The sequence below is a fragment of the Corapipo altera genome, unplaced genomic scaffold, assembly GCF_003945725.1.
Source record: "Corapipo altera isolate COAL_440 unplaced genomic scaffold, ASM394572v1 23b, whole genome shotgun sequence".
Classification (NCBI taxonomy): Eukaryota; Metazoa; Chordata; class Aves; order Passeriformes; family Pipridae; genus Corapipo; species Corapipo altera.
The window spans coordinates 1887950-1911293 of record NW_020884885.1 but is presented as its reverse complement, the minus strand read 5'-3'; the positions used below and the strand labels follow the sequence as shown (position 1 = coordinate 1911293).

Sequence of the window (23344 nt, the reverse complement as noted above, 5' to 3'; positions counted from 1 at the left end):
CAGTCTCCCCATACCAGAGGTTCTAGTATTATTACTAGCTTCTCATGGTTTCTCCATGTTTCTCTAGGAGGCTAAATAAGGAGTTTGCAAACCATGATGTGCGTTACTGTGCACATCAAATGACATGGAAACTGCTTCAAGATGATGTTTAAAAACTAAAAATTATCTAAGTTGCATGTTTTTCGTGAGGAGATTGGAGGCAGCTCAGGTAGTATGTGCCCAATCCCCAGTTCTGTGCAGGCCTGAAGAGAAGCCATGGACCGCCACTGCTTGTCACCCCCATGGGAAAAGATGCAGCAGGCAAGCATCTGCTTCCCCAGGGACATGGACTAATTAAAAAATGTGCCCCAAAAGGTTATGTAACTTTTAATCTCAAAACATGAATAATCTTTTATTTTCCTTCTTGTCCTTCCTACTTCCTTTCCTAAGTAGTTTGGTACTAAAAAGTCAAATAGTGTAAAGTTTTTATAAAAATTACAAGTATTTCATCTTATATCACTATAAGTAGCCATTAGGGAATGGGAATGTGTCTTCATTAATGAAGCTAGAGGCAGGTGTTGATTTGGAGCTTTATGGGTAACTATGCAAGTATTGTCCTCTGCTGTTTTTTATTCAAATAAAAACAAAATGTTTGCTTGCAACTAATCCCATCTCATATACTGTTATTATATTAAATTTTATGGGGGATTTGGTCAAGAAACTGGTCAAGATTTGGTCAGTTTTCTAAATGAGCTAAGGTAAACCTATTTAATAAAAGCAGTAAGATAAAAACCCCTCAGAAATAGTAGCTTGAGATGCATTCAGCTTTTATCCTGAGTTCCTTACTGTGCGGTTCTTAGAGGTCTCGAAATGCCGTCTCCAGTGGTTTTCAACAGTGAAAGGCAGAATATGGCTTTAAAAACTGCCAACTCAGCAGAGAGAAGAGCAGTTAGCCTGAAGGCAGGGAGGAGCTGAACTGCACATAAAGGCATCTTTGTTTCCTCCAGTTCCTCAGTTTAGTTTCAGTGTTCTCATCTGTGTTCAGGTAAACAGTTGACTGAAATTTTGATCTTAATGAAATTGGAGACATAGGAAATTCATGTTGTAGTTTTGATATTAATTTTTAATGCTAGCTTTATCTTGAAGTATGCTTATGAGTGATTGTATCTGAAAGATACACGTAGAAGAAGCCCCATCTGTGCTACTCTTATTTTTAAAATGTTTCCTCGTGAGTTTGTATTACCTGGACATGGTGTTCTGTATGTGTTTAAGTAGGTGTCAGTGAAATTGCACTGATAATAGATTAAGTTTTCAACTTCTAACATGACCTGTATATCAGAGGCTCCTTTTAAAGACTGAAGTAGAGAGATTTAAAATTAAATGCTCCCTTCTACAGCCCTTAATTTCAATGGTAATGATAGTAATAGCTGAAATAATCATTGCTATTTCCTCTGTCCCTTTTACAAGCTTAAGAAGAATCTTTGTCACTAATTTGTTTATATAATGCATTTTACAAACTAATTTACTAGATGCAGTAGTACAAATAGTACTTTAAATAGCATTATAGATTAAGTGACAGTTTCTGCCACCTTCACTCATATTAAGTTATGCACTATTTTGCAAGCATTTCTTTTGGTTTTAGTAGGACTACTATAAGGTTAAAATTCCACTAAAGTAGAATCTGTTTGTTTCCCTTGGGATTTAGTTATATAGTTTTAATTCATTATACTATTTTATACACTCTCATATATGCCCCTGTGTATAATAATGGAAGTGTGAATTTCTTAGAAAATATAATAATCTCATTTTCTGAGGTTACCTTTCAGCTTGCGTTCTCTATCTTTTCTCCCAACAGATACTGGATATTCTGTTTCTTTGTTTACATGCAAAGGAATAGAATATGTGTGTCAGAAAGCCTTGACAGCAAAAGTATCTGAAACAGGTAAAAGAGGGTTATTAAACAGTCAGGTATGAACCATAAATCAGTCAAGTAAGGCAATTATAGAACATTTTCTAGCTTTCACCCTATTTTATTCTTTATTTGTTTTATACAAATATCTGTATGCTTCACAGTACGATTCACTGAAAGGTTAATTCCTTTATCTGAAGACCTTATAAACTGGCTGTTCAGAAATGTAATATGCTAAAGTTCCTACCAAAGTCACCTCGTAACTAGGAAACACAATGTATAGCAAACAAAGTAGAAAGTAAATGGGAAGTAAAGTGTTGGAAAAAAATCAGTTGTTTTCCTGTGATTTAAATGAAAAATTTTCTGAAGGTTATGGCCTTCTGTCTGTCATTTCTTAATGATTTCATTTTAGAAAGTCATTAACATGAATCAGATTAAGCAGAAGACTATATAGTCAGTCCTGGATTTGACAGTGACAAGAGAATTTTTTAATAATTGCCTGAGATAATACCCTGAAAACAAAAAGGGTCTTCTCTGAATGTTCTTTTTAAAAACAGGTTTTCCATGGGCAGGGAAACTACTAAGTTTATTTTCTTTAGAGCTTGTTTTTACATGCTCTTTTCTCTGTTCCTAACTTTTTTGGTCTGGACACTTGTCACTCCATGCTGTTACTGCTTTAGGCTTAGAGATTTGTGCATTGCCCTGCTGGTTGCTGCATTTTTTTGAATGAAAAAGAGGATGAGTTTTAATTGTTACTCCTTTAATTACCACATTCAAGGGCTTTTCTTTACCTGATGAATGTTGGTCACAAAATGTGAACCTTCAAAAACTTCAGCTGCTGTTATATTAAATTGAAATTTGTCAGATAGATCAAAAGTTATAGGCAGGTAAGACAAATGGTGTATCTCATAACTATGTTTCCTTAACAATTATTCCTGTAAGTAAATAAATATATCCCAAAATTTTTTTTTAATTAATTTTCTGGGACTTTATTTGTTACATTTTTATGTGGTCAGTTATAATTTGCTGGTTAACTATCCTTCTGACTTAACCATTACATCATTTAGGAAAACAGAAGCACTTAGTTTCTTTTTCTAATTGTCCAGCTTGATTTCGGATTGGCAGTACATGAAATAGCAACACTAAGGGCTTTTCAATTCAGATCTAGAAAACTGGGGATGTTTTTTTCTTTTAATCTTGATGTGTTTATGTTGATGCATGGACTCATAGTGGGTGTAAGCTTCATTTCTTTGGGAGACAAGGCTAACACTGCTGTCAGTGCAGAGGAAGCAACAAAATTATTCCTGCAGTTAAAAATGAAGAGTTATTCCAGGGGGAGTACTGTACTCATCATTTGTGTTTGAGAATGCAGTTAGAAGAACGGGGAATTAGTTAAGAAATTTGTGTTACTATAGCAAAAGTGAGATGTGCTATCTTTAAAGAGAGAAGAATCTAAAAAGTTGAGATAAAAGGTTTATTTAGAGTGGAGAGCACATTTTCACTCTTTTTAGTGATGAAATAGGATTTTTTGTAATGTCTATCCCTAATTGGAGGAAATGAGCTTTACATTCTTGTTTTGCGTTCTTCTAGACAAATTTGACTTCAGAGATGATTGATTCACCTCCACCCTTTGTTTTGTATGGATTAGAATGTGGAATTAAACCAGTGCTTGTAGCCAGTTATTACTGATTCTCTTGGTACTGAAACTGAAGAGAGAAACTCCATCTCTCCAGAGGTTTTGTTTTGGAGGTCAGTCAGTGAATACCTGTTCAGTTAATGAAATTTTGTCCTTGAAGTCCTGACTATGGTCAGTGAGGCAACTGGACCTTTAGACAGGCCACGCTAGCAAAAGGACACAATACAGAAAGATTGTTGTCCTTAGAAAGTATTTTATAAAGCTTCTGGTATTTTAAGAGTTGCTAGACCTTGTAATATATGCCTCATTAGGGATGCTTTATAAGTACTAGGACAAGACTACTGTGTAAACAGCACAAGCACTTTATAGTACTTTGAGTTTTAAATAGCTTTATCCATCCATATCCATGCACAGAAGGTCACTTCTGCAGCAAAATAGATGATATTAGGCAATTTAACTTACTTATTAAAAACCATAATATTATGATAAGGATTTTCCAGATGTGAAGTATCTGTACTATGGAAGTGGAATACTTCTGGGTAAAGTGTTTTAAGAATAGGTCTTCCTTTTAGAATGAGTGTCTGTGCCAGGCTACACATAGATACTTAAAGCTGTTTAATAATTGCTTTCTCCCATGAGGCTCCTTGGAACTGAAATAAAAACCAGTGTGGTTAACCCTCATTAAAACAAATAGATTAATTTCTTATTAAAAAGAAAGACCTTTTTTTAATCATTCAGCTTCATGCTATTTAGAAAAATGTTCGATTTTTAAAAGACTGCTGTAATTTAATGGACTAGAAAGACATGGCACTTTGTAAATTATATGAAATACCATGATTTTTCTTGAAACACAATTATTCATCTTATATTTCTTAAAGGTATCTAAGCTTTCGTCTTAGTTTTGGAAGTCAATTTAAATCTTAAATTTAACCCATAAACTTTGAAAATTAAAATATTTTCTCTGTAAAGTGTTCATAAAAATAATGGTGAGTACTTTCATGAATTTAAGTCTTCCATGATTTTAAGTCTTCACAATGCTTCTTGTGAAGTACTAGTACAGTGCATTTCCTTATTTATAAAAGGTAGGAAATGTAAACTGTAGAGATCTCAATAAAGCAACAGGAACAAAAGTCAGGTGTTGGAGATGGTTAGACCTGTGTGGATGTGGTTGCCCATGTACAGACTCCAAGAGGTCCAGGCATGAGCCACCTGCACTCCAGAAGCCATGTGAGCCAATGAAATATGTTGATCCTCATGTTTAGTGTGAGTGTTGTTATTGCTTTGTTATTATCTTTTTTGTTTACTTAACAGTAAACAAAGCAAAATTAAATTAATGTTTGGTGATGAGTTTGACTTAGTTTCAGTTTACAGGATAAACTTGCTTTTTCATTCTGTGGACAGGGTTCATATGATCACATTTTACTTACTGCAGATACATATAGAAAAAGATCTCTGAGCTTTCTTATTTGCATGGTCTGGATGCATCTATGATGGTGTTTTAATTTGGGTAAAGGAATGACGTTTTTATGAGAATGTCTCAGTTATTCCACATTACTGTGGTTTGGTTCTTACCATGATCATTTGGTCAATGCAGATTTTTTTGTTTTTAGAAATATTCCCCTATTCACAGAGAGCTCTTCACTGTAAACTCCTGATGAAAACTTAGTAAAGTTTTTTTAAAAGTTACCAAGCTTTTATTTCCAGTGTGTTTAGCTTAACAGATAGAAACTATTTGTGAGCAAAAGTCATGTAGGCGTGCTGTTCCTAAATGTGATGTACTTGCTTTTGGGTTTCAGAATGTACTAATTTCGACAGGTTTCCTGTGTTTTACATATCTCAGGAAATTTATGCTGTGTTTTGATTTTGTATGAGACATATTGTTGCTATGCGACCTTTGTTAGTTATCCAGTTGTGTCTTGTACAGAGATATGAAGTTTAGTTTCTCCAGATGCATCATTTTAAAATCAGAGCTGCATACCTCTTCCCCATGTAAACAGTTGGTTTAAATCTATTACGCTTCTAGGAGTGGACTTTCACCTTAGTTGACGTCTCAAGCTGTCTTTTTACAAGAGAAAATTCTGTTTAAAAATAAGAGTTTCAACTATGATAGAATGCCTGCCTGTAATTTTATCTTTTACTTAATTTCAGGGTGACTGGCTGACAGTTTATTAGTGTATTTTATGATGGAAAATTCTTAAAAATAAAATGAAATAAAATTAAGCAGTTTGGCATCACAGAAATGTATGATGGTAAAGATGATACTGGATCATGGTAGATGATCTTTAAGGTCCCTTCTTGCTCCCATTCATCTCTGAACATAGATCAGGACATTTTCAAATTCCAGTCCATGGCTACTCTGCCCCGATTTTGTCACAAAAATATATTCTGAAATATTTATCTCTCTCTCACTGGCGATTCATAATTGAATGCTTTTCTCTCAGGCTGAGGAAAAAGTACGAGTAAGAGAGAAGTGATTGCCCATGGTTCTGCTGTTGTGTTGTGCTGACTTCATCGCATGAAGTATACATGCAAGCCCATTTTGTACTTGTGCTTTGACATTAAATCTTCAGCTCTGTACACATTCTATACACTTTCTTGGTAAAAAAATTGCATTCTAATAATATGCTTAGTTTCAAAGCAAATGGATTCTTTAATATTAGCAATTCATATTCTTTTCAGACATTCATTTCTAAGTAATTGAGCTTGTTGCGATTTTGTTTCTTCAGTTTTAGACATGCAATTGTAGGACCTCATGTAAAGCTCTGTTCTTGAATGGAGCTAGTGTTCTGCTTTACCCTAGTTTATCATTTCTCTTCTGCTCTTCATAATCCTCTCTATTAATCATAGAGAACCCCAATGAAGATCAAAGGGTAAACAAGCCACAAAATGCACATGCTGTCTATTTCCAGCTGTCCTTTTTCTAATCTCATGACTGTGTCTCATTGAAAAACTATTCAAAGAGAGAGTAAGCCCTTATCATTGCAGGAGGCATGGGATTTGTATTTTATCTCAGATGAGGAGACTACTACTTCCTGCTTTCAAAGAAGAAAGAGATGAATTCAGTTGAGGGAATTGAATTATTTTTTCTGCTGTGTTGTATTCACATTGATCACTGTTTTATTTCCATTACCAGATTAAAAGCATTAGCAAAGGTACCTACTTTTGTAAGTATCTATCCAGCCAACATAAAGCTTCTGAGATCCTCACTTGGAATATATTATAATCCTGCTGGTGCTGCTTTGACCTTTCAGTAGCAGTGAAACATTTACAAAAACATTGCAGTGGTAATGGCCCGTGTATGCTCTGCCATGCTGTGCAGTTGTTCATATATGAAGATTTCTGGCTTACGAAAGACATTTCCAGTGAACAAATTCAAAGACAAATAAATGCAGTCATCAGTCTGGTACAAGAATATCAAAGGTATGAAAGGAAACCTGCACACAATATGTAGCTAAAAAGGACTTCTTTTTCCTTTTGGGTAGCCTCTTAAAAAGGGCACCCCTGAAAAAGTACACAGTAGACTTTTTGGCTGTGTCTGCCCTGTAAAATTTATGGCCACGATTCTGGGCTTACAGAAGTGTGAGTAAATGCACTGTTAATGGATGCCAGACTGCACTGTGAAATCCAGTTTGCAGTTTCCAGTATGAACTTGGTCACCTTTTAGGGCACGTGACCTCTTAACGAATATGTAGCACCTCATGCAATAGCTTTTTTCATTATTTATTTATAGACATGGAAGAAACAAAATGAAATCTACAGTCCAGATAACTGTACTGTAGAGAAACTGCATAGGGGGCTTTTTTGAGGGAGCAACACTCTCTGGAATTTTGAAAGATAGGCTTAGTACAGAGTCTTGTTTTTATGATCGAATCAACTGATAAATGCTTTTCTACCTTGAGCTATTACTGTCAAGTAAACTAGAATTACTTACAACTTGACGCTGGCCTAGCAATTTTGTCCTTCCTAGTTATTTGAAACATGTACAAGCTAAATGCTTGACTCTGAGGGCACACCTGATGACAAAAGCTGTAGGAAGTAATTTGATTTACTATATCCAGTAAAATGTTACTCAGTCTGAATTAGAAAGATTTTATTACACCTGTTAAATTCATCTTCTCTAGTTGTAGAAAAATTATAAAAGATGATACATTTTCAGATTAAAAAATTTAACTGGTAATGTAATCAGTGTCACATTTCTCTTTGTACTTAGCATTATCAAATACATTGGATTATACTTTCTCTATGTAGTCAATGAACCTCTTCCACAGTTTGTCTGTATCTAGCATGTACGTATAGTCCTCTCCAGCTGACAGTCTCGTGACATTTTCATGTTCATTTACAACAGCATGCAGAGGATTTAACATGTACAGAGGATATAACATTTCTCATTATACCAAAGTGATGAGAGTCGTAAATCTAGCTCTTCTCTAAAGACACCTCATTCGTCTGCTATCCATGTTCACTTCAACATGATTTCATCAAACATATTTTCCTTCTATCAATGAAGAAAAAAATCTTTCTCAACCACAATGAACTAACTCAATTACTGAAAGAAATGAGTGTTAATTGAACTATTGAACTATAGCTTTAGTTTTCTTCCATACATTCTGTGATGATTAGAAATTAATTTACGGTAAATAAACAAAAAATTTACAGCAAGTTCCTTGATTGTTTATTTTTGTTAAGGGGTGTTCTAAGCAACCACCACCTCCAACAACTCCTGGGGTTTCCTTCTACTCAAGCCAGAGACCTTGGGGCCTCTTCAACTCAGGATGAGGGATGCGGCTGTTGCTTTCCCATTTGCAGGGTCAACCAATAGTGAGGATAAGTCTGGCTTTCCACTGGGCTGATGGCTTCTATCTCCTTTTTAGTAACTTTCTTAGAAAGTCGTGTAGTGAAATGCAGACACGATAAACAACAAGTTTGCTCGTGATTTCAGTAGGGTGACGTTTTCCAAAATTTCCTTGTGCGCATTTTGACAGTCATAGAAAGAAAGCTTCTTTCTATGTTGATCAATTGCTAAACAGATCTTATTCTTCTGAACTTAATAAATTCAAGTGAGGATGATAATATTTTTCAAAATTTTCATTTTCAACTCATGTGTCTTCCTTTTTGTAGAACCAGAGAGATCCGTGGCTTTGCAGTATTTAAGGTTATGTATGTTTGCTTTTCTTTACCTTTTTTTCGTTTTTAGGTGCAGAACTGATAAATTACTAATCTTGTATACTCTGATACTGTAAAGAATAATAAAAGACATTTCTAAAAGCACAACAATCGATCACTAAGGTGATAGTATGACAATCCATTGTACCTTACTTCCTCCTAACATTAGTCCAGAATATTTTCCCACCTTTGAGGGTATAGGAATAGTTAAGTTTTAGTTTGAAATGTGTCTAGAAATAAGTGATCTTCCCAAATTCTGCTTTTCTCTTATCCTTCCAATGATTGCTAATTCCTAGTTCTGAGTCATTCATCAAAATCAGCCTTGCACTGTGTCTAGCTTCGTTGATGATTCATCATGGATTTGATGTAAGGTAAGGAAGCTGCAGCTGGAAGGTTGGAGCAGTTCACCTCTCAAAACTGTGTATGAATAAAACACAAGTGAGCTTTGACATTTCAAGAATGTTTTTAATTGAATTTTCAGAGAACCCTTGATACCCCTATATGTAATACAAAACTGAATAATTGCAGTAGTTAAACTGACCTGAACAAACTTATTTTTTTACTTGCAGATCTTAAGTGTTTTGTTTTGGGGTTTTTTCAGTGTGCTGTAGAATCCAGTTGTAAAGCTATCACAATCAATCTCATTTTGCTTTCATCACCTTTTACAGGGTACCAGAAAAGTAGTCCATAGGACCCATGGTTGAAAACCACAGATACAGAGTTGTCTGAGTAAAGAAATTAGGAATAGATGGAAATGTATTTAGTTGAGTTGAAACTCAACCTTGAGATTTCATTTTTGTTTCCTTAAGCTTAAATCTCACTTTTATATATAGAGAGAGTTTGATTGATATAATATTCTAATCTTAGTAACTTTTTGTTAATGAATTGAACTTCTACTGTATTCTGACTATTTTCTAGACAATGTGACAAAGTACTCTTGCCTGAAAGGGCTCAGATACCTACCTCTGCAGTCTCCTGTTGCATTTTCAAACTGAAGAATCTGTACAAGTTTGTACAGGAAAGAAAAATGTTGTAACTTTTTGTTTGGAAATGCACATTCAAAATTAAAACAAGCACTGAGAATAATATCTGATAATTGTCTGTGTATTTCTGTGCACAGTGAAATAGAAATGCAATTTGACAAGGCAGAGCAGAGACAACTTAGTGCTTTCTGCATGATTCACAGGTCAATTCCTGCTAAAAAATTCACTGATTAGCACCTGCTTATTACGTTCCAAGTAGGCTAGAAGGACTTAAAGCACCAGAGTCATGGTCAGAAATCTGGAAGCATTGATTTAAACAAGGTTTAAAGGTAAAATAAACACCCTAAACAGGGCTAGAACAAACAGACTGATAGATGAATGAATGGCAGGGGAGGCCTTAGCGCAACATTAAAATACATCATGAATTAATGTCCTTGGGGAGCAAAATTGTGCAAGCCACTTTTTTTAACTCTATAGAACTAGATCATAGAAAAAACTACAAATAACAACAGAATGCAAGTAAGTTTAGTGAATAGCTATGATACAGATGATATTTCAGTTTAGCCTTATTACCAGAGATGTCACTGTCTTCAATATCTTAAAACCTGAATTTTTATATTGTTATGATGCTATTTAATAGTATGACAATACTGTGATGGAAAATGAAATCTCCAAATGAATATTTCAAAATCAACATTAAAGTGCACATTTCAATTTTTTACCGCTTGCATATAGAAGATAATTAAATAAAAATCAATATTTTTGCATTTTTCAGACCAGCGAAACACTGCGTATCAGTGGTAAATACATAGCCCAGATGGTATTTGTCATCCAGAAAACTGTAATTCTCCATCCTGTATCAACTCTTCTTGTTTCTTAATTTGTGAGAGAACTGAAGTTCTTGTCAGAGAACTTGTGTAAGAAGGCTACAGGATTTGTAAATGGTATTATAAGCTGTAGAATGTGGAGTGCTGTAGAATGTTCAGTGCAAAGGCACAAGAGTAGAGGTTCACATGAGGGATACTGGTGTTTTCACTTGAGCTAACCAATCTTTATTTACTTATGACAATTTTTTTATAAAAACCCTCCAGGTACCTGATACAAAAGATGAGCAAAAGCTTGTATGTGGCTTCAATTTTCCTTTAATATGACACAAAGAACTGTAGATAGTAAGTAGTTATTTTTCTACTTTTCACTTTACAGAAGAACTCATAATTTCTCTTAACACGTTTTGAAACTTTGCATTGTCCGTTCCACTGTAGCAATGAGAAAACCCTGCTGTAGATAATCATAACTTTTAAAAAAGCACATTTTTGTACTTTTGGACCAAGATCGTAGTGGTTTTCTAAGCAAATCCAGTATGCTACTTGATTGTATTTTTGACTGGCAGTGAATGCTTACCAATCTGTTGTTAATTTGAATTTGATGTTCAGAACTCTATGACAAGTAAAACACTACTACCTTTGGAGAATTATAAGTAACTTGCATATGAAAAGAAATACTTTCCAAGCTCTTGCATGCTTATAGAACTGGAACTTTACTGGATTTACTATTTGCTAATTGTAATCCCTGTAATTATATTAAAATATGAAAAGAAAATCCTCCTGTCTTGTTTTCTGAAGCTACTTCTCTTGTTTCATTGAACAAAAAAAATCTTGCAAGCTCATGTTAGTACTATGACTTGTCATACCTTGCAGAACCCTTCATAAATGCAAGAAAGCCAAGTCTCATACTCACTGTATCAAACTACTTGAATATTTTTAGGCCTGCGCATTTATGCATAATTTATGAATACTTTTGAAAGATAGTCCCATAGACAGAGCATAATGTCCCACTTACATAAATAGTGGATTGTGCTTTAGGGAAGGATGGTACTAATTTGGATGTGATGATATTAAAAATATCCAGAACAGCATCATAAAGAATATTTATTGATTATATAATTACATTATTTGATGTAAATGTTCTGTCAAATACAGAGTAAGGTATAAAACTGTAGCACTAAGAAAAATTTAGAATATTTATTTTGTTAGGAAATTTTAATAATGCAAGAGGTATCCAATAATGGTGTGCACTTGCCATTCGAAATTAAGGCTGTCCTTAAATTCTTAAAATGGAAGCTTGACCACTCAAATGTCAAAACTATTGTAAACTTTCATGACTTGTCTGCTATAAAAATTGGAGGGAAGGGGAACAGAGAAAGGCAAGTTTTCCAGTGTTTGCGTGTCATGTAAGAACTACAGATAGGAGACTTTTTTTCTCTAATTGTGTCAGTGTTATAATTGAAATTAAAAACTGTTAAGCTGCTTAAAATAAAATATTGTGTTTGTTCATTTGTTTGCTCTAAGATTACTGTCATGGGCTTTTTTGGGTTCATTTTTGAAAACAGAATTTTTTTCAGTGGAGGCGCAATGTGGAATAAAGAATTTTGTATATTCTTGCATTAGCTGGACAAGTAAGCTATGTCATGAATTTTGAAGTTTTCAGACCAAATATTCTGACAGCCTACTTACAGAAAACAGTAGTTATCCTAGTGTAAATTCATGCAATGCAACTGCTCTTAGTTAAGCATGCCAGTTAGATACAAAGTTCTCTTAGATGGAAAAGTGCAAGAATCTGGTCTAATGAATAGAGTGATATTCTCACCCCCCAGATATAATACAGCAATATATTTCCATGCATTGTTTACACAAGAGGTATCATGAACAATAATCCAAATGAAGAATAATTACAAGGAACTTTGCTTTGATAGGACAATGTAAAGAACCTAGACCAGTGAGTGCCATTCTGCAACATACCAAAATATGTCAACATGCAGTTTCTGATGTTCTTTCTTTTAGCTAGCATGACATGAAATATTTAAACAGCATTAGTAGTTTTATTGTGTTTTTGAAACACACATATTTTATTTTAACTGGAGACAACTTTCAGATTCTTAACAGAATTGAGAAGTCGTCTACCAAAAAAGCAGTGTAGTGTAGTAAAACACTCTGCCATGTTTAGGCCAGGAACTGAATTTTGAATCTGAGTAATCTACCTAGCATTTGGCAAATTTTGAAATGTTATGTGGTTTTACATAGTAGGATAATTGTTATATTTGGATTTGGAAACACTGTAAAAGTTGGTCTTCATGTGTAATTTAGAAAAAAGTAAAACCTCCCTAATAAACTGCAGAAGTTCTGTCATCTATTAAGAGACATACTTTTTAGCTACTCAAAATACCAGAACCTAGAAGTGTAGGATGATGAATTACTTACAGGCTGCACTGTCTAAAGTTTGAGTGAGGGGTGCAGTTTCAGATTTAACCTCAGAGTTATTTGTCTCACTTCTGTATAAAACTAAAGTGTTCATCCAATCTGTTACTTCCCCTTCAAAGTGGTTGTGTGGAGCTTAGAAGTACTGTCTGCCTCAAGGTCTCAAGGCAGTATTTTTGCTTAATGGAATGCATAGTAGTGCATCCTTCTCCCCTCTTCTGCATCCTCTGATGCCCATTCACTGTGGCTGCCACACAGTGGTTCCTGTCATAAGCAGAGCAAATCAGGGATCTTTTGGGATGACTGGCTTCCATTCTGATTGAAAGATGTTCCTCTTGGATTCTTTTCTTTTCATTATGTCTCTTCTTTTCTCACTTACAAGCCAGAATATAGGAGTACCTTGTGCCAGCAAATGCAAATGGATTCCTCTTTTGAGTTCTGCAGATTGATGTTATGCAAATCGTTGTGGATGGGAACCTTGCCATTTCTTCTTTTCTTCCAGTGTTGAATTTCAGCTTTGCTTCCTGCTGTGGACATACGCTGTACTGATATCAGCTGCTTCTTCGCTGTTGGAGAAAACGAGGTCTTCACAAAGGACCAGATCATTAGATTCCCTTAACCTTTCAGTCTGAGCTACTTTTTCCTCTGGTGGATCTAGGCGCATCAAAACATATGAATTCCCTCCCTTTTGCCCAAAGGAGTTTTCTGCCCCTGTCTCTGGGGAGAATCACAAATTTCACCTCATTCTATATCATACTAATACTACCAAAACAAAAACAAAACCAAATGTTGTTGGTCTTGTGTATTTATGCAGTAACTCAGCTGCATTTTTATTAAGTTATGGAGCAGTCTTTTCCTTTTTTTTTTCAGCCTTTCTTTTGAATGATGCTGCTCAAAAAACAGTATGCTCTCTGGATTTATATAGTTAGTCTAATCTTGCAAGCTGGTTGCAGTGACATTTAAAAATCCCTAAGCATGTTATAAATTAGTGGCCTGAAAAAAATGACACTACAAAATGTCATAAAGCATCAGGAAAAATGTAAATATTTAAGGTGACTAGCTTAAACTTAATGAAAAGTTTAAGCTTAACCTATGGGGAAATCAGTATCTTCACCCTTTAATATCATTGTATTGTTTATTCAGTAAAAAAGTGAATATGGAGAAGATGGGATTTATACTTATGAATAACCACATCAGGTTACTGTATTTGATTAAAATTTTAAATATACTTTTTAGTTCAATGCATTGGTTTAATATTTTGCATTTTTGTAGCATTCTAAGAGCTTTAATAATGAAATCATTAATAAAAATTACATGTGAAAAATAGTGATAAATTTAAGAAAATATGGAAAAAAAGTACAAAACAGAGAGAATCTGCTTCAGAGAGAGAATGGTGTTTATACAATTTCCTGTATGGTAGCATTGTCTGTTGTCTCCTTATATACCATGTAGATGTCAAATATGCATGGACTTGAAAGAACACTTAGCTACAGACTACAAATACATTTGTGAATTACCTACTTTTCCTCCTTATTTTTCCTGCAGAAAGATAGCTAATTAAGAGGCAGGTAGAGCTCTACAGGTGAAAAGAAAAATAGCTATTTTCTTTAATTTAATATTGGTTGTATTGAATTAGACCCAAGGTCCATCTGGAGACACCAGTTCAGGTAAAGCAACTGAACATGCTATATTATATGCTACTTTCCAAAATATTTTCTTGATCTGCAACAATTTATGTTCGTGGGACTTCCTGAGCCAGATGTGGAATCTTTGTATTTAGAAATAGTTATCCTGTATCCTTCCTGGCATGTTGTGGCGCCTGCACCATTTGATGGCATGGACTGCCACAACCTAGCTTCAAGTTATAAAGATTTTCTACTTTTTTGTTTTGAGTGCGTTACCTGCTGGGTTCATTTGATGCCTCTAGGTCTTCTGTGAGAAAAGACAATAAGTTAGTCCCTATCTACCCTTTCTATGCCTCTCACGGCTTTTAAATCTGTCACATTTCCTTGGTTCCCCTCCCTTGGTTTAAGTTACTAAATTACTTCTCATGCAGGATCTGTTCCATGCCTGCTGTTACATTCTTTGAGATTGGGCTTGAGAAACCCAACTCTGCACAGTATTCAAGGTAATGACAGAGGTGTAATGATGTTCTCTGTGTTGTTCACTATTGCCTTTTTAAGAATTCCAAAGAGTTTGCTTCTTTGAGCACTGCATAGCACCAAGGTTCTGATTCGGAATGGTGCTGGTCAGCTCTGAACTTTCTTTGTATGGAAAGTTAGAATTGCCCCATTTTGCATTTTTGGTATTGAGTTTCATTTGCCATTTTAAAATCTAATTTTCCAGTTTTGTGAGGTTCTTATGTCATCCTTCACAGCCTACCTTCATCTGCACTACCACAAAAAACTTGGTATCATCAGCAAACTTTATTACTTAATTTTTCTCATCTTTTTTCCTCTTCTGTTTTAATTGAGGGAAGAGGTTAAACAGATACAACCCCAGAGAATTGCACTGGTGGTTTCTTTTAATGGGAAAATTGACAATTTACTCTTGTCTTCCTATTTTAAGGCAATTATTTATTCATACAAAGCCTCCTCTTCTTTTTGCTGAAGTCTTGGGTGGGAAAGGGAGTGGGATGTCAGTGAGAGCTTTTGGAAATGCATGTAAATTATATGAACTAGATCCTGCTTATGTGCAGTGGTATTTTACTTCTTTCAAGAAATTGTCTTAGATCATGCAGCAGAACTTCAAATGCCATGTTGACTCTCATTTGTCCATCAAAAACACTGAGCTGGTAGCACTGTCTTCCTCAGTCTCCCTTTCACTGTTTTCAGTATTCTCATGCTGTCATTTAGCTTTTTAAAGCTTTAAAGGCTTAAAGTAATTCCAATTTCTTCTGGATTTCATGCAGAAGCAAATGTACTACTGTTTGTTTTTCTGAACGTCTTTTAATATAATTTTATTTGCTTGGTTTCCCTGACTCTTGTTAATCTCTGCTTTAGCTTTTAATGAAAAGAGTTGTTTGGATTTTGTTTGTTTGTTTGTTTTCTTTTAAAACTGTTGTGTTCTTTGGCATTTGTTGGCTTAACCCTGTGCCTCATTTGAAAAACTGTCCTTGATTTCATTAGACTGCAGTTCCTTTGTATGTTAAATTAGTTCTGTTCTGAACAGACATTCTTGGTTCCAGAACCAGCAGTAATTTCCAGAGATCCTTCCTTCTCACTCCTTTATCTGTGACACATTTTAAATTTGAAGACATCATTTAGCCTTGATCAGATAATCCTGCTGTTGGGTCAGATTCACATGTTTATACTGTAAAATGTGACTAGTAGTACTGTGTAGTTGTGCCAGGGAATTAATTTAGAATATTGTTCCTTTTGAATCCTTTATAGTTTGCAGTGCAGGCTACAAATATCCTTGATATCAGTATCCTATGAAGACAGGCTGAAAGAGCTGGGGTTGTTCAGCCTGCAGAAGAGAAGGCTCTGGGGAAACCTTATAGCACCTTCCAGTACCTAAAGGGGGCTAAAAGAAGTCTGGAGAGGCAATTCTCACAGGCATGTAATGATAGGACAAAGGGGATTGGCTTTAAACTGAAAGAGGGAAGGTTTACACTAAGTATTAGGAAAAAATTCTTTACCGTGAGGATGGTGAGGCACTGGAACAGGTTGCCCAGAGAAGTTTTGGATAACCCATACCTGGAAGTTCAAGGCCAAGTTGGATGGGGCTTTTGAGCAACCTGGTCTAGTTGAAGGTGTCCCTGCCCACAGAAAGGGTGTTGGAACTAGGTGATTTTAAGATTCCTTTCAACCCAAACCATTCCACAATTCTGTGTTTGTGCATTGCTCAAGAATTTCTCCTGGTAACAGTAGAAGAATGTTATAAAAGATATTTTCTTTGAGATATGTCTTCTGCTGGTAGTTAAAATTTTTATGCTGAGTGTTACATAAGCCTTCTGGAGTTTGTGGTATATATCTGTTCAACCTGCTGGTAAGCAAGGGAAGCAGGGGAAAATTTAGGTTGTGTTAAAGTATTTGTGGTGAAGGCATGTTGTTTGCAAATACAGGTCATGTTCTTGATATAAGACAGACTTTGCAGTGACTTGCAATATACTGATCTTAATAGTAGCTGAAGAAAACTAATAGATGTTGAGTTGTTTCAGGGTCTTTTTGTTTTGTCTTTGTATTCTAAGATTTTGAAAATTGCTATTACTCAATCTATGCTTGTGGCAAATTGTGTAAGTAGCACATTGCAGCCTTAGTAATAGTAAAAGATAATAGTTACAGTGTGTGTTCTACGGAAGTAGAGAAAGTAAAAAATTAGAAATAAGTAAAGTTACTGGAACTACCATGAAGAGTCTTTGGAAGTTTTCCAGAAATCTGTTTCTCAGTATTATACACTATCTCATTGTGAGAAAATTATTGTATCTGGATAATAATCTGTTTATGATGTGTATAAAATTAATCATATTTTGCAGAACATACATTTAGTAGTGTTGGGGAAACATTTATTATGCATTTGTATATACGTAAGTCTGCTTTTGTAGGAGAAAAAAAAGAGGAAAATTCTTATGTGTCCTATAAAAAAAAATCTTCTGTAGTATTTATCGAACTAAAAATTTTTTTAATACAAAATGAGCATTAATTGTAGATATAAAATGAATATCTGTGATATGTGTATATATATATGTATATGTATATCTATAATATGTATAGCAACTACACTGTGAGGAAACCCTGTAAGATGAAAAGACATCTTTTTATTCTGATGATATTCCCAAGCACCCAGTCTGTAGTTCCTGCTGTTTCTGTGCTGGTTTCAAAATCGTTGTGTTAGAGCAGGCCATGGCATGGATGGATGGATAGGATTCCTTCCTTTTGCTTTTTCCTCCAGTTTGAGAAATATTCATTTGCACCTAATTCATCCTAAAGGACTGCTAAGCTTTAGTTTGCTCTTTTTATTGTAAATTAGCTCAAAATTACTGACTTACTAGTTGCCTACCTTTTCTTTGGTCTATGGATGTCTATCTTCTCTTGGACCTTCTTCATGAAGTTTTGCACTATCAGGAAAAAAATATGTTCCTTATCTTACCTCTGACTCCTCAAGAGAGTTGGTCCCTTTTATATGAAGCACTGATGTTTCAAGCATCATTCATGCCTTAACTCTGCGATTCAGATTGGTTTTCACTGCAGAAAAGTCTTAGTTTGGAGGATTTTTGCATTTTTTCACCTTAAAAATAACACATTTCCTTCTGCATTTCTGCAATCTATAACGAAGACTGGTGGAACAGGCCCATAGCTCATTTTGATATTACATCCTTCATAAATAATGATGAATTTATGATCAATATAGAGATAAAGAGATCTCTTGGGAAGGGAAGTTGCTTAAAATCAATTTAAGGATGGACTTTATTTGGTGAGAATCTTCTTAATTTAGTAACTCAGGAAGAAATTTGACTAATGTAGTAAGTAGATAGAGGGTACGTTTTGAGATATTTTAGGTCTCATTGTTGATTTCCCAAAGTAGCTAAGTTGTAGTTTTCTGCTTTGGTTTGTTTGGGTCACCTGCATAGTGTTGTCATAAATTTATTGCATATTAGTTAACTAAGCAAACCTCTAGACAGAGGTTTGAATTCATAAAATAAAATAAATGGGAGATGAACAAAGCTTGGAAACCCCCAAATTTATCCAAATCATTGGTTCTTATTTAGGAGAAAGTAAATTATGATTTAAAAAGTGAACGTAGAGTCTTATATTTGCACTTATAGCACTTCCTGACATTATGGCAGTCTTAGAAGGATCATATTACATTGCTTATTATGTTATTCCCCCCTCCAATTTTAAATTCTATCTCTAGGACTATGGAGTATTTTTCCTCTGTCTTCAGTAATGTTTTATGTGAATGAGAGAATTTTAAGTGAATAGAAGTATTCCACAGATATGTCATTTTTCCTACTGAAAACTGTTTTTCTTCAATTTTTTCAATTTTTAGACTTACAATTTCACAGATTGAAAAATATTTATTATAGATTACAGGTAGGATCTGTTTGACTCTACAATTCAATGAATATTTGTATTAAAGGATAATTGGACTAATGAAGCTGAGAAAGATACATTCTATTTAAAGAAATTGATTTAGCTTCAAAATATATTCAAGAGATAGGAAAGCATGGTGGTTTAGTTCTGCTGTTTTCATAGTAATTTTATATTTTAAACAATAAAGAATATTAAGGCTTATGACTGTTAACAAAGACAGTGCACGAGGTTTACTTGAGTGCATTATTTTTAGCTACTCTGTATTTTAACGCCGAGTGATACTTGTAAGTAACATAAAAATTATTCACATGAAGAAAAGTATTTTTTTTATGCTGAAAGGAACTCAGAGTCATTGCAAGACATCTGATTAGTATTCATGACATAAAAGGAAGTTATTTTCAGGGTAAAGGAATTTGTGAAAAGATAATTGGTTAGACCAACATTCTCGTTAACCTAATTTGCATTAAATATGCTATTTTGAATTGTAGTTATTCTTTTCCATTTGAAAGGCATACTTTGTTAACTTATTTAAAGAGCCTAATTAAACTACAGTTTAAGTCATACCCTTTAATTCAGCAATACAATATCAAACTGCGGATCTGCGATTACCAACTTTGTGAGTGTGGAGAATCATAAAGCAATTCTTGATTCCAGTGGATTTTCTTGATGAAGTAGGTTGGTTTAGCTGCTTTATATGTGGTCATTCTCAGATACTGAAAGCATTTGACTAATCCTTTACTTTAATTTTACTCCTTTATAAGAGCAGAGAAAACTCTTATTTCTTCTGTGGTGCAACATGAGAAATAATTAAAGCAGTCTTGGGGATATTGGAAGAATGTACTTATGCCTTTGTTCTAATAGTAAGAAGACTTTGAGGATCATTTTGTTAATTATTTTTCAGTAGAACTTCTTCACATATGTAACTAAATAGAGCCTTTAAAATGTGAGCTGTTAAAACATAAATTAATTTGCACATTCTAGTACACATTTTAAAATCATGAGACTGAATTTGTATTTCTTTGATTTTCAGTATTACTTACTACATTTTAGCAGTATTCTAGATATTTTGAAACGGGGGTTTATTTCCTCTTGTGCTGTGTGCAATGAAGAGGAAGGTGCCTTTGTTAGCAGTGAGATGACTGTGAGTGCTCAAGTTAAGTATTTGCATCTGCAGATAGAGACATAAAGATACAGGGTCTAATTTTTCAACACTGCTGAGCCATCTTGGAACCTGGTATTTGCATTGTATGAACTAAACATTTGTAAAATTAGCCACCTTGTTATATATCTAAATGTTAATTTCAATGCTTAATTTTCATTATTTGCGCTTGTACTGTTTGACATTGGTTGTTTTCAAAATAGCAGTGGCTGTAGACATTGAATGTAAACCAAAACTGAACCATGGTGGATAAAAGTAATGAAAACACAGAAATGCAGCTTCAAGCTGGACATGGTAATGGTCTTAAATATCTCTACAAATATTCAGCTGAGAATGTCACTTTCTTGCTGTAATGGTTCAGAAGATTACAGTAGTGGACATGCAAGTCAGACAGTGTGATTAGTATATGAGTACTTTTGCATACCCAGTGACCAGACATGAAATGCAATAAATTAGAAATGTAGTTTAGATACTAAAAAAAAATAAATAAAAAATCCATGGCCAATCAATTTTAAATTCTGGCTGGGAGATGGTTAGATCTCCCTTTTCTTATTATTTGGCAAAGAACTGTGCTAATTACTGTGCCATTTTGCTGCTTATTCATTTTGTTTACAAAACAGGAGTTAGCTAATGCTTGCACTACTGAGTGAATTGCTGAAAGGCTGAGCTTCCCTACATTCTGGGACAGGCAGACAATGGCAAAGAAACCAGTTGTGGAGACAGCACATTTTATGTTTGGATTTTGTCTGCAGGATTAAGGGCATGATTCGGGAATTGTCAAAGGTATGAATGGCAGGATACTGAGAGCCAAATAGAAGCTAAATGCTCACTTGTTGATAAAGCCATTGAAAACTTCCTCTAGCACATGCATTCTGTAATAGAGATTAGGAAAGAATAAGCTGTTGCTTCTAAACGAACTGCTGGAATAAATCATAGTGACTTACATGTGATCACAGAATGGGTAAGGTTGGAAGGGACCACAGTGGGCTATCTGGTCCAACTTCCCTGTTCAAGCAGTGTCATCCCAAAGCACATAGCACAAGATTGCATCCGGACATGTTGAATATCTCCAGTGAGGGAGACTCCACAACCTCTCTGGGCAACCTGTTCCAGTGCTCAGTCGCCCACACAGGAAAGAAGTTCTTTCTCAGATTCAGATGGAGCTTCCTGTGCATCAGTTTCTGCCCATTGCTTCTTGTCCTATTGCTTGGCATCACCGAGAAGAGCCGGGCTCCATCCTCTTGTCGTCCTCCCTTCAGAGACTTATAGACATTGATGAGGTCCCTCTCAGTCATATCTTCTTGAGGCTGAACAGGCCCAGCTACCTCAACCTTTCCTCATAAGAGAGACCCTTGACCAACTTAGTACCTCTGAATTCTCAGGATCAAATTTCATCTCTTTCACATAATATTTCAACGTGGTTTTTTTCTAACAGAGCTCCTGAAACAGCTATTTGTCCTTAAACTGCACAGTCTAAGATGACACATGTCCCATACTCTGCATCAGTAGTGTCTTTGCTTTCTGTTTTTCTAGACCTTTGGCCATCATCTTGCAACCCGAATCTTTCATGTTTCCTCTGTCACAGACCATACTGATTTTTTTGAGTTACTGGAATTCTTATATGTTTTTCTCAGTAAATAATTTATAGGACTGGAACTGTCTTTTGCAACACAGCATGGTACTGCAATAAAAATATCACATTTAAAAGAAAATGATAATTCAACAACCCTTATAGTTCCTGATGGCTTGAAGGAATGCTGTAGGTTAGAAGATCCTGTAACTAAGGTTATATGTGTAACTTAATTAGTCCTATTTAAAGGTTTCTTTTAATTCAGTCCCTCTTGTATATGAATTGGAATGTGGGGTTCAGTGCCTTTTTTTTGATGATTTGCTAGAGTAGGGACTAGTTCAAGGAAGAGAGAGAATTTAGCTACCAGACAACAAGAAGTCTTTATTTGGCTTGTATAAAGCGATTTCATAAAATAATTATAATCCATTTTAAGAAATATTTGCATGTCAGTAAGAGAAGGTCTATAGCACTTTCAAAGCTGTTCATAAGAAATTAACTCTGTGAATACTGTATGTATTCTTAGTATGTTGTCCAAATTGGAATTTTGAGTGAAAATCTTGCTTGTTGACATGGCACCTAGCACCTGCTCATTCAGTTTTGAATTTGTTGCCCCTTTTTCAGGACTGTTTTGCAAATAAGTGATTAAAATTTCTATAGAACTTTGACATAAATGAGTTTAGTATTGTGAATGCAAGCAGCATTAATATTAAACGCAAATTTGTTGAAGACAGATTTATTTATTGACTTTATTTCTTTAGGTTGGAAACTTCAGAGAAAACTTGTTAATTTTTTAAAAATAATTTTTTTTATTTCTTTTCTTTAGGAGATTCCTTTACACAGTTTCGATTTGCTGACGAGAAAGAATGGGATAAAGAAAGCATATGCCATAAGCAGGTAACAGAATTACCATTCAAATGATTTTATATAGATAATCACCTAGGACAGAATATCTAGGCAGTTGTGCTTTCAGCAACAAACTGTTAATGCAATAATAGCGCTCTTTATTGTGTATATTTTTATTAACTTTTCCCTGATGCTGGAGGCTACTGGGCCTTGTCCTTTTTTTTTCTGCTGAAGACTAATCAAGACTAGGTTTTTAAGTGATGTTGGGAGGAAAAAACAAGAAATCTCTCCAGTGAAGAGAAAATAAGAAACTGTCACTTTGCTTTACTGACATAGTACATCAACCTTCTTTTTTCATCTGTATTCAAGAGAAAAGAGTTTAGTAAAATGACTGTAACAAAGCCCTTATGAGTCTCTTCATATATTGAACTATGAAACGTATTTTAGTTCCTTCAAATTCACAGTTCTTATCCTCTGGTTGAAACTTCATGTCCTAAATAATTAGGGCACCAGCTAGATTATTTGTATGTGAATTTTTTATGCTTGAATAAAAAGGAGCACATCAATAGAAGTCTCCTGTTTTCTATATCAGGATACTTGAAAGTGTCCCAATCTCTGCAGCTGTCTTCCTCATGTAAGTCACCTGAATTATTGCAAGATAAATGCTTTTGTCTTCCAGGCTTTTCTTAAAATTGCTGTGAAACTTTGGTTAAGTGTGTTTTGCAACATGCATATGTATTCAAATTTTAAAGATTTGCTATTTCTTTTCTAAAATATTACAATATTCTAAAATATTACAATATTCTAAAATAT

General features: G+C 34.7%; 1 protein-coding gene across 1 annotated transcript in view; it reads left to right on the top strand.

Annotated features, from left to right (window-relative positions):
- AVEN (apoptosis and caspase activation inhibitor) overlaps nt 1-23344 on the top strand; it is a 93878-nt gene that overhangs the window by 63515 nt on the left and 7019 nt on the right. The window contains exon 3 of the mRNA XM_027642342.1: nt 22512-22582. Within this exon, the coding sequence (XP_027498143.1) occupies nt 22512-22582 (71 nt within the window). The remainder of the gene's footprint in view (nt 1-22511; nt 22583-23344) is intronic.